General features: G+C 31.9%; 1 protein-coding gene across 1 annotated transcript; it reads right to left on the reverse strand.

Annotated features, from left to right (window-relative positions):
* Positions 1-316: 316 nt before the first annotated feature.
* LOC18034033 (geraniol 8-hydroxylase) lies at positions 317-1,897 on the reverse strand. The gene is made up of 2 exons (XM_006423559.2): positions 1,004-1,897; positions 317-932 (listed from the first exon to the last, which is right to left on the reverse strand). The coding sequence occupies exons 1-2, from the start codon at positions 1,895-1,897 to the stop codon at positions 339-341; spliced, it is 1,488 nt and encodes a 495-aa protein (XP_006423622.1). The 3' UTR covers positions 317-338.
* Positions 1,898-15,689: the final 13,792 nt, after the last annotated feature.

The following is a 15,689-nucleotide window of genomic DNA, read 5'->3' on the forward strand; positions in this document are numbered from 1 at the left end:
GAAATAATTTTTATTTTATTATCTCAAAATAATTGGTAATAACAATATTAATCTCTTTAAATTTAAGAGTTTTTGTTTCCTAATTGATTAAGTATAGTTTTAAATTTTTATAATGAATGTGAGAAATATATTAAATTGTATTAATTATAAAATTAATTCTCAAAATCACATTTAGAAAAGCTACTACAAAAAAAAGCTGCTTTTACGTGATCAATTAGATAGTTGCTAATAAATAAGAGCAATAGATAAGCAGCAATGACGAATACATGAAAATGACGTAGTGCTTTATTGGCTGCAACTAAATGCACTCCATCGGAACAAAAAACTCAAGTATGGGACTAAATGGCAACAGGGATAGCACAAAGGGGTTGAGCCTTTTGTATGGTGAGGCCAGATTTCTCTTCCATGTCCATATTCTCATCTTCAAGCTTCCAATCAAATGAATTAATAAGTGAACCCAACATTAGATATAACATTCTGATTGCCAACGGCAAGCCAGGACAAACTCGCCGCCCGGCTCCGAAGGGGATTAGCTCAAAATTCTGGCCTCTGAAATCAACATCTGACCCCAAAAACCTTTCAGGTATAAAAGAGTGAGGGTTGTCCCATGTGCTTTCATCTCTACCAATAGCCCATACATTGACAAAAACTCGTGCACTTTTTGGTACTGTGAAGCCTGCAATTTCGACATCTTCTGAGGCTTTGCGAGGGATTAATAAGGGAACTGCTGGGTGTAACCTGAAAGTTTCTTTAACAACTGCTTGTAGATAAGGTAATCGAGTGATGTCAGATTCTTCAATTGGGTTGCCTTTGCCAACTGTTTGTTCTAGCTCCAATTTTGCTTTCGATAAAACTTCAGGGTTGTGGAGTAGTTCTGCCATTGCCCATTCCATTGTAATTGAAGTTGTGTCATTCCCCGCAATAAGCAAATCCTGTTATATGAACTCTGTTAATTAACTTGTAATTTGTACCATAAATTAAGAAAAAGAAAAAGAAATATTACAGCAAACAAGTGCTTGATATGTTTTGTGTCAATCTTTTCACTCTTGTCTTGGATAATATTGAGAACAGTATCCAACATATCTTTAGATTCGGTGCTAGCGCTGCAACTAGGTTCTTGTCTTTTCTTCAATCGTTGATCAATCAGGCGATCCAAGGCCTCGAACATCTTGCTAGCATGTAGTGTGTTGCGGCGTCTTATCCCCTGCAGGTCAAGCTTTTTGAGCAGAGGAAAATGGTCGGACAAGTTTGGCTTTCCTGCTTCTTTCATCATACCCAAAACTATATCCCTAAACTCTCGCTCATTGGGATGAACCAAATCAATAGAAAATATTGTGTTGGATAACAAATTAAGTGAAGTATTGAAAGCAGCTTGGCCAAAATCTATTGCTTTACCCGCACGGCAATTTTCTTCAACGTAGGCAAGAAGGTCTTTGATTTTCTTGCGCCGGAGGTCTTGACTAGCATCGAGTTTCTGACTAGTGAAAATATACATGTTGCATATTTTTCGAAAACTTCTCCACAGTGTTGAGACTGGCAGCCAGACCAAACTGAATTCATGGTGCCGGTAGGGCTGGGACAAGATTGACTCAGGGACCTTACGATCACAGAATGATGAATCATGCTTTTTAAGGATAGCTTTGGCCATGCTTGGAGAAGAAACCACTACTGTGGTTACTTGGCCAAGTCTTAGACTCATTATGGGGCCATGAATCTTGGCAAGATTGGCCAGTGCCTTGTGAGGTTTACCACTCAGTTCCAGGAGGTTTCCGATCACCGCATAAGGCCTTGGTCCTGGTGGAAGCTGTTTGCGTCGTCCTCCGGAATTTAAACTTAAAGCCATCACCCAAACCAATGTGAATACAAGCCATAGCATGCAGCAAGTTAACAAATCCATCTTTGTGTTGAAGCTAATATTTTGATTTCTCTTTATGTGAAACTCTCATCATCACCGTCCCTCCCTGCACTCTCTTTTATAGTAGCTGGATTCCAGAAGTTGCTTTCACTGCCATTTCAAGATCCAACGAACTTGATCGCGCGAGATTTTGAATTGGATTTGTTCCCAGATTCCACATCACCTACTGCCTACATATAATTTCCTCGAAGTCCACGGTACATCTGACGGATGTGGAAAAATCAAATAAGGGTAACATTGAAATTTTACGTGTTGATTAACAGAAACATAAACAAAGTGAAATATATACTTTTTCATACTTGAAAATAACAAATACTACGCAGTTAACGGTATAAAAGTTTTAGATGTAAAAAATAGTTGTAGTCGTTTATTATCTTGACCAGGGGTGAAGCTCGGAGTTCAACTCTGGGGGGCCAAATTAAAACATTTCAAAATTCGTTATGTGATTTTTTTTCAATTGAATAGGTTGTAACATGTACAAATTTTATTTTCATAGTTAAAAAAAAATCCTATTAAAAAAAGATAATACAAATTTAAATAAAACAGAGTCTATTAAACATCAACAAAAAAAAGTAGGTTCACTTGTTTGTAACAAAAAAAGATTAAAAGAATTTGTTAAAAATAAATTAATAATTGTAAATGTACAAGTTGTAATCAGAATTAATGTTTATAGGATTATATAATTTAAATGACATTCCTTTCTAAACTTTAAAAATTGTGAGAGAATGTGCAGTTCTGTAAGGGCCAAAATGAAGATTTTATACCTAAAGCTCTTGATATTATTATATTTTATTAAGAATTTAATGATTCTACAAAAGTCTATAGGTGTCGCGGCACGCTTTAGTCTGAATGGGGCTTCTCCCTAAATCTTGACATAGTTGGAGTAATAAAAAGATAATAACCATTAATTTTACATTAGCATGAGATTTGAATTTAGAGCCGTACTTGTTTTTCAATCTCAAATTTTAAATAAATTAAATAATTTTGACATTTTTATCTTTATAATTTCATTGGTGCAACGGGGTTACATAGTTTTGTCTTATAAAAAGGTTAAAAAATTGTGTTTTACGGAAATAAATTTTGCATGAATTCAAATGGCCGTTTGTTTTTTATTTTGCATGAATTGAAATGGCCGTTTGTTTTTTGAATTGTATAATCCTTTAAACTTATTTTTAGTTTCAATAATTAGTCGCTTTATGCGTGTTGATTTTTAATCTTAACATTAAGAATTTATTAAATATTTATGTTTGAATAAAATCAGGTAAAATTTAATTCAACACTTAATGCTAAACGCTCAATAAATCATTTAACTGTAACATTCAAAACTACTGTTACCGACATATTTTTCCTATCGTGTAAAAGATTAATTAATTTTTTACAAAATTAATTATTTAAAATAAATCACACTTACTACTATCAAAGAACTTTATAATTTATTTCATACAATAAATTATATTTTCAATATGATTTTTTTTCAAATGATTTTTCTGTTTTTTAGTTTTGTCTTCATTCAATAAGTTGAGGGCTTCCTCATTAGAAGTAGACTCCCTATATATAAATTTGTATTTATATATTGACAATTATATTCTTTAAATTTGTATTTAAATAACTTGTAATACAAAAATATAAAAAGAAATCTCTAGTGAGAGTTCTCATTTTCTTAAAAAAATATCGGCATGAAAAAAAATAAAAATAGGAGCACCCCATTAATGAAGGACACTACATATATGTGGTCCGAAGACTGCTCTGGTTCCGGTTTTATTCCGTCACCTCCTTGTCTCCTCATATCCGTGAACATTCTTCACTTTTCCATGCAGATGCAGTCAAAGAAAATTAATAATCTGATTTCAATTTTGGTTTCATTCGCACACGTGGATAAGGAAATTAACCAAGTCACTTAATTTCAAACCTAATTGTTTTGAACACGGCACTCAAAAGTACGAATTTGACTTAATTGCGGACATTGTAGAAGAAAACCATTCAAATGAAATAATTTTAGAGAAGAATTGTCTTTCATGGAAAATGTGCGCTTGTGTATTAAAAAAAAATAACTCCGAAGAAAAACAACAGTATCACTACAAAAATTTTAACAAAAAGGGATTTTCAACAAAAAAACTAATGTTAGAAAAGGGACTACTACGACCAATTACAAATTAAGCAGAAACACAATTCTTTTCTTATTTTGTGTGATTAAAATAGAATGTGTATCACAAATAAATAGACACAAAAATAAACCAACAAAATTCAAAATAAAAACAACCACAAAATGCATAAATTTTTACGTAGAAAACTCAAAGCGAGAAAAATCACGGGATTGTAGTCCGATATAATCTTCCAATATATTAATGGAATTACACCACAAATTCTTTTGTAAATAAAAGTAGAGGCTAACAATATGGAGAATCTCAATATTTTTATCTTATAGTAACAATCAAATAATATCTATCTCTCTAACAAGTCCTAAATAATAGTTAACGAGAGAATAAAATAAAAATTAAGACTAATAAAATTTTAGAGGGCGATGCCAGGAGCTTACCCTCAAAATTTGAGAGAAAACAGAGTTAATTTCGCCTTCCCATTATCTAATCAAAAATTGAAAATCAAGCCACCCAATTTAATATTGCATCATTGCTCTCTCTTCTCTCTCTCATCCTTTTTTCCTTGCAGAAAGTCACTGCAGCTCCACTTATTCTTCCCACGTTTTCTAAACCTAAATTTCATGGCAAATTTCATCCAATTCCAAAATTTAGTAATCATTGCAAACTAAGCAAACCTATTTGAACTTTGGGCAATGACTTTGTCATCATATCTAACCAATTCTCCATTGTGTGAATCTTATCAAGATGTAACTGTTTCTTCTCAAGCACATTTCGTATCCGATGATACCTCACATCAATATGCTTGGATTTCGAATGGTATGTCGAATTCTTTGCCTAGTGAATGACACTCTGATTGTTGTAGTATACAACATAATTATCTTGTTTCACACCTAACTCTTGTAGGAAATCTTTATCCACAAGATTTCATTGCAATCTTCAGTGATTACAATATATTATACTTCAGTAGTAGAGAAGACAACATACTGTTAAAGTCTGGACTACCATGAGACTGCTCCCTCTGCAAAGGTGAGCAAATATCCTGATAGGGATTTTTCAGAATCAACATCTCCTGCCATATCTGCATCTGTGTCTACTTGTAACACAAGTTTGTCATTGCCAAAACATAAACATGCTTTGGAAGTACCTCAAAGATATCTAAGAATCTATTTTACCGTTGTCCAGTGTTCTTTACCTGGATTGAAGAAAAATCAACTGACTATACCAACTACATGAGCAATATCTGGACTTGTACAAATCACGGCGTACATCAAACTACCAACTGCTGAAGCATAAAGAACTCTTTTCATCTCTTACTTCTCTTTCTTACTTATAGGACAATACTCAGAATTAAGCTTAAAATGGCTTGCAAGTGGAGAATCAACAAAATTTGCCTTGCTTATATTAAATATTTCAAGAAACCTTTCAACATATGTTTCTTGAGATAACCATAACTTTCCATATTTTCTTTTGTAGGAAATTTTCATGTTAAGAATCTGTTTTGCCAGTACCAAGTCCTTCATTGCAAAAGACTTGCTAAGCTTTTTTTTTGAAAGATATCTAGTGAAAGGTTGTCGTTCTCTAGTAGATCTTCTCAATTCTAGCTCAATTGGTAGTGCAGTTAGTTCTGGAGCTACTTGCTTAATTGTTTTCTACCGGACCATCATTATTATTTTCTCCAGCTCTCCCATAATCATCATGAACTATAGGTGGAGAAACTAAAGTTGGAATAATAAAAATATCTAAAGATGACTGAGAGTCATCATTTTTCCCTGCATCACCAACTATATGATATTCAAGAAACCCAACATCTCTACTTCTGATAAGTTTTCTTGTCACTAGATCCCATAATATGTATCCCAATTCTTCATGTCCATAGCCTAAGAAAATGCATTCTTTGGCTTTATCATCAAGCTTCAATCTTTCATCCTTAGGAATGTGAACATATGATCTGCAATCAAACACTCTCAAGTGTTTATAAGAAACATTTTTTTCTGTCCAAACTCTCCTAGGCACATCACCATTTAATGGAGTTGAAGAAGAAATGTTAATCAAATAAACTATAGTATGCATAGATTTAGGAAGCTTGGCATTAGAAAGCATACACCTGACCTTCTCTTCAATCATTTGATTCACCCTTTATGTAACACCATTCTGTTGACGGGTTTTTGGTACAATCTTTTCAAGTCTTATTCCATAGGATCTGCAATACTACTCAAATGGTCATCTATACTCACCACCATTATTTGCCCTGATGCATTTTAATTTTCTTCCTATCCATCTCTCAACATAAGCATGGAAGAACTTAAATGTACCAAACACATGGTCTTTAGATTTTCAAGGAAAAGCTCACACTTTTCTAGGACAATAATCAATAAAAGTCACAAAATAAAGTGTATCTCCTATTGATCTACTTTGCATCATGCTAGTAACAATGTGAATAAAATCAAGTTTTACAAATTTCTAGATGGGGAAAAACTTTTAAAAGGTACTCTATGTGTCTTTTCAGCTAAGCAATAAACACAAGTCTTGAGGGACATGCCTATAAAACTAGGTAGAAATTCTTTTCTGACAAGAGTTTTTAACCCTTTCTCATTAACGTGACTAAGCCTTTTGTGCCATGTCTTAATGTCATAATTTTTTACTGTGACATTTACGTCTTCTCTCTTGATCTTGGCTTCTATCACACAGAGGGTGTTTACTTTCCTCCTCTTAGCTAACAGTGTTCCTCCCATCAGTTAACATGAGGGAGTTTTTGGTGAGTTTCTATTTTCCTTCACCAAATTTGTTAGTATAACTATCATCAAGCTTGCCTGTAGAGATCAAATGACAGTGAATATCTGGTACATGTCTGACATTTTTAAGCAACAACTTACAGCCAATGCTAGTTTCCAAGCAAATATCTCATATGCTCACAATCTTGGATGCCCCCTTATTTCCCATCTAAACATGACCATAATCACGAATAACATAGGATGTTACAGAGATGGATTTAGTTTTGGTACAAAAATTTAATTGAATTGTGACATGTTTCGTGATAGGTTTTTTCTATCATAAATTTGTATTTAAAAAAAATTATCAAAAATTTTAATTTTCTGTAATTCTCTACATTGTAAAATTTAAATTCTACAATTGATATAAAACAAACAAAAAATAAAATACTATCAATCCAAAAAATTTATAATGTTAATAATATATTAATCCTCGTACAAAATCTCAAACGCATTAGAACAAATGTATAGTAAAAAAGAACTACATCAACAAAATGACATTTAGTAATCACCATTCAAATTCAACTTGCAACTTAAGTTTCCCATTAACCTCAAGAATACAAGGGCGGTTGGTCGTGCCACAAGTGTCGTAACTCCAAATGCTATTCCTGTTAAGATAAAATAGGCAAAAATGAAAATTCAAATTAAAGGAACAATACCATTTAACTATCATTGAGGAATGATGCATTAAATAGGCTTAAACTTCTGACAGTGGGTTACATTTTTCAAGAAACTACATGATATGTAATGACATTCTGATATGGTTTGAAATACAACAATCAAACTTCAGTTATTTGAAACAATGATTAATCTATTTTGGAAAAAAGATAAATCAAACTTCAGTTATTTGAACCAAGATCACAATTAAAAAACTATAGTATTTGTTGCGTGCCATGACTTTTAATTCGATAGAATGGTTGAATTAAAAAACCATTAAAAGTAATTAAAAAAGAATTAAACTTCCATTGATTTCGCACCACTTCCACCTGCAACCAGTCTGCCAACTTCTCTGCAAGTGTAACAAATAGAGCAAGTTCTGATAAAACCAACAATAATAAGAAAAATAATAAAAGTATGAAGTTATAATTACACATGAATAGAGCAATGGCTCATGTAGTCATAGAATACAATGAAGAGTCCAAAATCCACCAATTAATTAATTCTAGCCTCAATTTCATCACTGGAAGCATGGGGACAACTGAACTGAGGTTTCCACGAAGGTCTTAAGCCATGCAGGAATTAGAAGCTATTAATTATATTTTATATGTCTACTTGTCACATGTTGATATAAACAAGAATAGAGAGAATAGAGATGTAGATTAAATGATACCTTAGCAGGAACCATGGGTGCATTTACAGCAGTAGCAGCTAGCTCCCATTTCAGGGCCCCAACAATAGCTTCTGATATTTCAATGGGCAAACCTTCCTGATATGTATTTATTGATAAAGCATATATACCTGTGCCTCCATAGTGCTCCAAGATGTGGAATCCCAGCTAGGTTTCTTTTCTTCTTAGGTGGCTACTGCAGCTGTGGTGAGCTAACAATTAAACAACAGGTTTTCAATGCTTTACAAATTCTGTATATGTATAATAGTATGCATCTTAACAAAATTAATAACATATGCCACAATGGAAAGAGTGAAAATTCAGAAAAAAGCGTAAAATCAGAAAATAATAATACCATCAAATTTGAATTAACAAATTAACTAGATATATTAGAAATTAAATACCTCAAAAACCGAATCTAGATCAAGTGAGGAATCGGCTGGTGGTCGCGAATCGGGAAATGTTGAGGTTTTAATTGGGGGAATTCGAGATAAAGTGAAAGAAATAGAGAACTGGGAGGCAAAACGAAACTGACCAAACTAGGAGAGAGTGAGAACTGCGACAGAGTGATGAGCCAAAGGCGAGTAAATCCCGACTATTCATTGCAAGAACTTTGACGCGGCGGCAACGGACTATGTTTCCTCAACAATACATCGAACGCGGCAGCAATGGGCTAGGGTGTTCAAACAATATTACCCGCATGGCAGCAACATACTTGAACGGTGATAAAACGACACTGTTTTCTCGACTGATTGAGTGCAGGATTGATTTTTTAGGGTTTGGCCTTGAGAGAGTGATGGGTGTTTGGGTAAGAGTATTAAATGGAGAGTGCTCGCGAACTGGGGGTATAAACATTAGGGAGGAGCATTGGTCATGAACGTTAAACGCACCGTTTTTGTTTCACATGTATATATGTTAAAAAGAATTCCATTTTAAAACACATTCCGTTCTTTGTCTCGTATTTTAATTTTTTTTTAATTTTACAATAATTAATTAAATTTTATATTATTTTTTACTAATTTATTAACAATCAAATAAGTAATATTTAGTAATAACAAAAAGGCAAATAGATAATGTGATTATTGATTGGCCATTTCAAATTAATATTTGATAATTTAGTTGAATTAATATATAGATAATTAAATACTAAACAAACTCTATTAGCGGCATAACATTTATCTATTATTCAATTGGATTTTACTTAATACAAAATCTGAAATCTAATCTAATAAGTATTTATCATTTAATTAATATATTCAAATTTTGAATACCAAATCCTAAACTTTTAAATTGAATTATTATATAAAAAATCACTTATTATATGAAATTAGCGCTTTGTTATTATTATTTTTTAGGCTTTGTTACTATTATAGATGTAAAAATGGTAATAAAAATAATCAAGTGATTAACAAAATATTTCACTAACATACTAAGAAGCATGTTGTTGAACATAAATAACAACGAGCAAAAGAAAGTTGTGATATATTTTTATTAACAACGTAACCTATTTGAATGTTGCTGAAGATAAAACTTTTAACAACATACTTAGTTTGCGCGTTGTCATTTGGTTTATGGAATCCACCACAAACATAAAATTGTTGTGATAATGTGTTTAACAAAGTGCCATTACGAACGTTGTTAATGGTAAACTTTTAGTAACTTTTAGCAACATACGATTCTAAAACATTGTTGAATACCATATTTTACAACAAGCATAGCATGCATGTTGCTGAATTCCTATTGTCTTATCTCATTTTTCTTGTAGTGCTAATTTTCTCCAAAGAACATCAACCTTGGATTCTTTCGCCACATCGTAGTACACGCTCTGATTAATCCATGATCTAATAGTACTCACGAACTTTTGGTTTAATTGAGCCTATTTCTTATCATCTAAATCAACGGTTTAGTTTCTTTGCATTCATTTGGTTCATGAAAGTCATGAGTATGAGATACAAGAGTAAATGCTTTTTTTAAAAATATTAATTTTAGTATCTATACCCATTTCATTATTGATATAAGAGTAATTTCTTTTTATTATAAAATTATGAAGGTTGAGGAAGATAATTATTCTAATTATTTGTATTATGTTGTGTAATTTTTGTAATGAATTAATGTTTATCTAAGATATATTGTCAAACCTTACCCTTATTTAAATTTTTATTTTAATATGATTAAATCAAGTCCAGAAATAAAAAATATTTCATTTATTCAGAGATTGGGGACCCCTCGGAGATCCCCTTTTATTATTCGGGGAGGGGACGAGGATCCTCTCAAGCAATTCTGATGGAGACGGGGATATATGAAAAACATCGGGGATGGGTGCGGGGATGTCGGTCCCCTCCGCTCCCCTCCCCATTGCCATCCCTAGTGGGCAAACCAGGTATAGAGTACTAAGAGATGATACTGCATTCCTCTAGGAATTTAGCAAATGGTCCTAGACATAGTTCACCTGAACTATCAAAACTCTGCCGAGTTGGTTCCCAACTTCAGCTTTAAAATTTTTGAACATATCCAAGGACTTTGATTTTCTATAAAGGAGATACATGTATCTATATTGAGAAAAATCATTTATGAATGTCATAAAATATTGTTGACCATTCCAAGCAACCGTAAGGGATGACCCATAAATATTTGTATGTATATGTTCTAAGATGTCCAAAGTCCCGTTGGTCTCAAATCTTTTTTTGTTGATTTGTTTCCCTTTGATACAATTAACACAAATATTAAAATCTATAAAATCTAAAGGGTCGAAAATTGTGTCTGAAACAAGTCTCTCTATTCTTCATATGGAGAAACGATCCAATCTCCTATGCCATAATGCAACTGAATTATCATTTGTTAATATTCTCTTAAAATCTCTTATACTGAATTGCATAGATTCATTAAATGAAGCAATTGTATCAAGAATATAAAGATTATCATCGCCTGAAAAAGAACCAGAATCAACTAGTTTTGAATCATGAAACAAATTGAATTTTCCATCTCCAAATAAACAAGTAAAACTAGCTTGTCCAAAGTAGAAATAAAAATCAAATTCTATCTAAGAGACAGAACAATAAATGTCTCATCAAGATCCAAATAAAATTTAGTCTTTAATAATAATCTAAATTTTTTAATTACTTCAATTTTAACTTCCTTATCGTTGCCCGTATAAATGTATCTTTCACCATCATTAGGCGTTCTACAATTCAAGTAACCCTGAATAGACACACTGATGTGAGTTGTTGCACCAAAATCTATTCATCACGTGTGTCTTGGTACCGAACTCAAGTTAACCTCAAAACAAACCAAACCATGCCCTTCGGCTTCGCAAAAGAAACAACTAATGCCTTTTGGATAAGCCAGTTTCCTTTATTGTTTCTCTTGAGATACTGTATGTGTAGCTTTCTTATCATTCTTCTTTTTCTTGCCCTTGTTCTTATCCCTATACCTTATTGAAATTAGATTTGTCAAGAGCATAACAATTTCAGCCTCTTCGTTCTTGACAAATTTAATTTTAATAAGTTACTAATTTCAGGGACATGAAAAGGAAGAAGGGCATACTAATTTCAGCCTTTCCGTTCTTGACAAATCTATGTTCAATTTTCGCAAAGAACTCCTTAGTGTTGTTACTTTTTCAAACATTGAGCTCCTTAATGCTTCTGGGATGACCTTCTTCATGATCATTATAGACATGTGATTTGATTTATCCTATCTTTTTAAATCCTTCTTTTCATCAGAAATACTCTCATATATAAGAAGTAGAGGAGAATCATCCCTTAATACAAGGCCGAGATCTATGACTAGCAATGACAAAAAGCCCGGGCTGGCCCAACCAATTTCCACGGGCTTTGGCCTGAGCTTCCTACATGAAAGCCTAGAAAAGGGCTTGGGGAAAAAAGCCTGGGTCAGGCCCAAGTCTTCTATTAAAAAAAATAAATTTATAAATTAGAATAATAAATTCAAATTTGAAAAATAATGGAAAAATAAAAAGTAAGTTTAAATTTCTAATTTATATATCAATAATGAATTAAAAAACTTAAAATTATAATACTAAACTCTCTTTTAAGTATTTATTAATTAACAGAGTATTTGGATTATAGAATCCAGTACTTAAAAATTAATTTCTAAACTTTTATTTTCTTTATTTTCTTTATTTATTATTTTACTTTTGAGATAATTATTTTCTTTAATTCATTGGTGATTATAACAACTTGATTATTATTAATCATTCTAAATTTACAACAATTTTAAAAAAATTTGAAAAAATAAGGAAAAGCCCAAGCTCGGCCCAGGCCCAGCCCTTGCACTTCTTATTTAATGGGCTTGGGCTTGGGCTTGAAAAGCGTTGCCGAATCCCTTAATTTACCAACCCATATGTGATTGTGAGACCTATCAAGAGGTTCCCTTGCCATGATTCGAAGTTAGAGCCATTTAGGATAGAAATAAAATTTATGTTGGCAGTAATATTAGCAGGAGTCATAACTGAATCAAAAACCAATAAACAAACAAAACAAGCTTCTAAGTCCCGAAACAAAAAATAAATTAGAAAAAAACGTAAACCTTATCTCAAGATACTGGACACTTTATTAATATTTCATCTTTGGAAAAAAAATTAACTTGTTAGGGATATCTTGATGTAGTAATCAAACATGAATAATAATAACATATCAAATAATAAATCTTCCTTTGGGCCGATTTATTACTCACATGTAATACTGAATAATCATCACGTATTTATTACCACAGATGCACATGCAATTATGTTAAATATGAACCTTCTTTTGGGCCGATTGATATTCACAAAAATTACATATACACAACCGTTTATATTCTAAAATAATTTAATTTCTACAAGAAAGGTCACTTTAGTGACATGTTGCTTCAATTAACTTATCTTAAAATATATATTAACATATCAATATTTGAATTTAAAATTACACAAAAAGTTATCCTTCAAAAAGATTAAAAAAATTCAAGTCAAGGTCAATGGTCAAAGTCAACGATCAATAGTCAACTATTGATCGATTAACTATTAACTGGGTCGAGCTGGACCAGTTTGGGTTGACCTGAATCGAATCCTAAACCAGCCCCCAAATTAACCCTAACCTTGATTTTTGTTTTTTTTTATTTCCTTTCTTTCTTTTGGCAGCGGATATGGCCGCTACTTTTGTGCCATCTGTCGCGGCCATAACCCACAACTCACGACCTGGTGGCCACTGCTTGCTTTTTGTAGCTCACGGACACCAAGTTGCGGCTCGTATTTGTCCTTTTTTAGTTGAGGCAATCGCATGGTTGTTTGGTTTAATTGCTCTAGCTTGAACCAACCTCTCTTTGTTTTTTCTTGTTTGGTTTCTTTCATCATGCAGCGGCCATGGCCGCCACTTTCACTCAAGTCAAATTCTGAATTTCCCAAAACAATGATTTTAATCTAGAAAACAATCACAAATTATTCTTAATAATTCAACATGAAGAGATTATGATATCATTTTTTAGAAAATAATTAAACGTTTAGTAATAACCATCACCTATAGTCGAAGAACATTCATTTCGTATCACCAAGAATCAATAATAGAATAAGCGAAAGCGTATCTAATTCCATAATGTGCAGTTACTATCTAGAGTCATGTGGTTGGTCTTCCAGATCAACATGTTCTCTCAGAGAATCTTTTAATTTTCTTTGTGCTCTCTTTGTGATGATCTGATGTCAAAAAGAATAAAATGATAAATGTGGCCTGGGGACCATAACGACTTATAAAGACAACGTTTCATGTTGTCTTTAGGTATTCTTACCTCATCCCATTATAGAAATAGAAATTACCCTTATGTATCTACATATTGAAGGCCCACACCCAATTAGATACATTAAAGCCATTTTACTGTCAATCTTAATAGATCACTTTTAATTGAGCTTAATCTTATATGATAATCCGCAATACAATTATTCACATACAAACCCAACATTGCATTAAGAATCCAACAACATTGGATTAAAGATCCAACATGATGTAGATGAACTAATGGACTCATAGCCCAACCTTCATCACAAAATTCTGCAATTTCACCTTGATTGGTTGTTTTCCTCCATTTGAAGAAAAATTCTAGAATACATCTGAAGTATTATGTTAATTATACAATAAGTAAATGAACTTATGACATGTGCGCATTTATTTTAAAGAACCAACATGTGATTGGTGGTTATATAAAATTCAATTACACATGTTATACATGTAGTAATTAGTTGTATTACCTCTGATATATTCTAGAATTCCTTTTACTTGAGAATGCTTAAATTTATTTGTTTAATCTTATATTTGTCGGTAGCGAAGCAGATGAATTATTTTAATCCGAGCGAATGGAAATTAATTAGTCTTTCAATAATAATTATTTATATATTGAGATTACTATGATTTTTTTATTGTGTGTGTGTGTGTGTTAATAGTCATTCCTTGTAAAGGATTAATATTAAAATTATCAATTTTATTGAGAGGAAAAAATTGTGTTAAGTGGCAATATGAATATTACTTATTTTATTAAACCTTAACTAGAAATTTTTGAAAATTATCGACCTTTGAACAAATTTCCCAAGGGCATCTCATAGCTTGGACCTTTGCCTATGGTATTTAACGTAAAACTAGGAATTAAGTGAAGGCAAACCCGATCCAACCCAATAGACTCAATCCGACTCAATAACTCAATCTAATTTTCATGGGCTGAGTAGATTATTGTTGAGCTAACTGGGTCAATTTTTTTGAACCTAATTAATAATTTACTTGGGGTGGGTTTTTTTAATTATGATGAACCCGTCTAACCTAATCCAACCCAACCCATGTAAATAATGATGATGATGATGATGATATGTTTATCCTTAATTGTAAATTCTTAAAGATCTAATTACAAAACTAAATTCACTCTCTCATATAAGTAAGTTTATTATCTTCTAAGTATAATTTTTAAAGAAAATTTGTGTCAACTTCTCTTTATTTTTTAGTAAACATTTAATAGTACATAATTATCTATCACTTTTATTTTGTTACTAGACTTGATACTGGTTAATCAACAAAATGGTCTGAATTTAGAATTCGAATAAGAGATGTAGGGGGCTAGGAATAAAGTTTAGAAGCACATTGTTGAAATTTTCTTAAATTTAAGAGATTTTTTAGCTTTTCTTTTGAAAACACTTGATAGTAAATTAAATTTTCATACTATTATAGATTTGTATTTGATTTTGATAAATTTCATTTCAAATTTCATGTATTCTTCTTTATTTAATTTTAATTTTGATTTATCTTCAATAAAATCTAACCCAACCCAACTCAATGATTTAAAGGTTTGGTTGGATTAGGTTAAGCATATTTATTTAATTGAGTTGGGTTGATTTTATTTCAACCTATTCAATAGTGGGTTGGGTTGGATTTTTCACAAACCCTATGATAACGATAAAGATAAAACTTAAAATCTGATATATCATTATCATTATAGTTAGTCTTGTAATTATCCTTGTAATTATCTAATGTTTATCATATGTATTCTTAGCTTGTATATAAGTGAAGCATATATTAAATGAACCTCATAATAAACTAAGGCTTACAATTGCCCTT

Source organism: Citrus clementina, unplaced genomic scaffold, assembly GCF_000493195.1.
Source record: "Citrus clementina cultivar Clemenules unplaced genomic scaffold, Citrus_clementina_v1.0 scaffold_8, whole genome shotgun sequence".
In the NCBI taxonomy this organism is placed as follows: domain Eukaryota; kingdom Viridiplantae; phylum Streptophyta; class Magnoliopsida; order Sapindales; family Rutaceae; genus Citrus; species Citrus x clementina.

What these genes read in the sequence shown, in the direction of transcription:
- LOC18034033 (XM_006423559.2), bottom strand. Translation starts at nt 1,897, where the DNA reads ATGGATTTGTTAACTTGCTGCATGCTATGGCTTGTATTCACATTGGTT. An exon ending in ATATCAAGCACTTGTTTGCT is followed by an intron (nt 933 to 1,003) that starts GTAATATTTCTT and finishes TTCATATAACAG; the next exon opens with GATTTGCTTATTGCGGGGAA.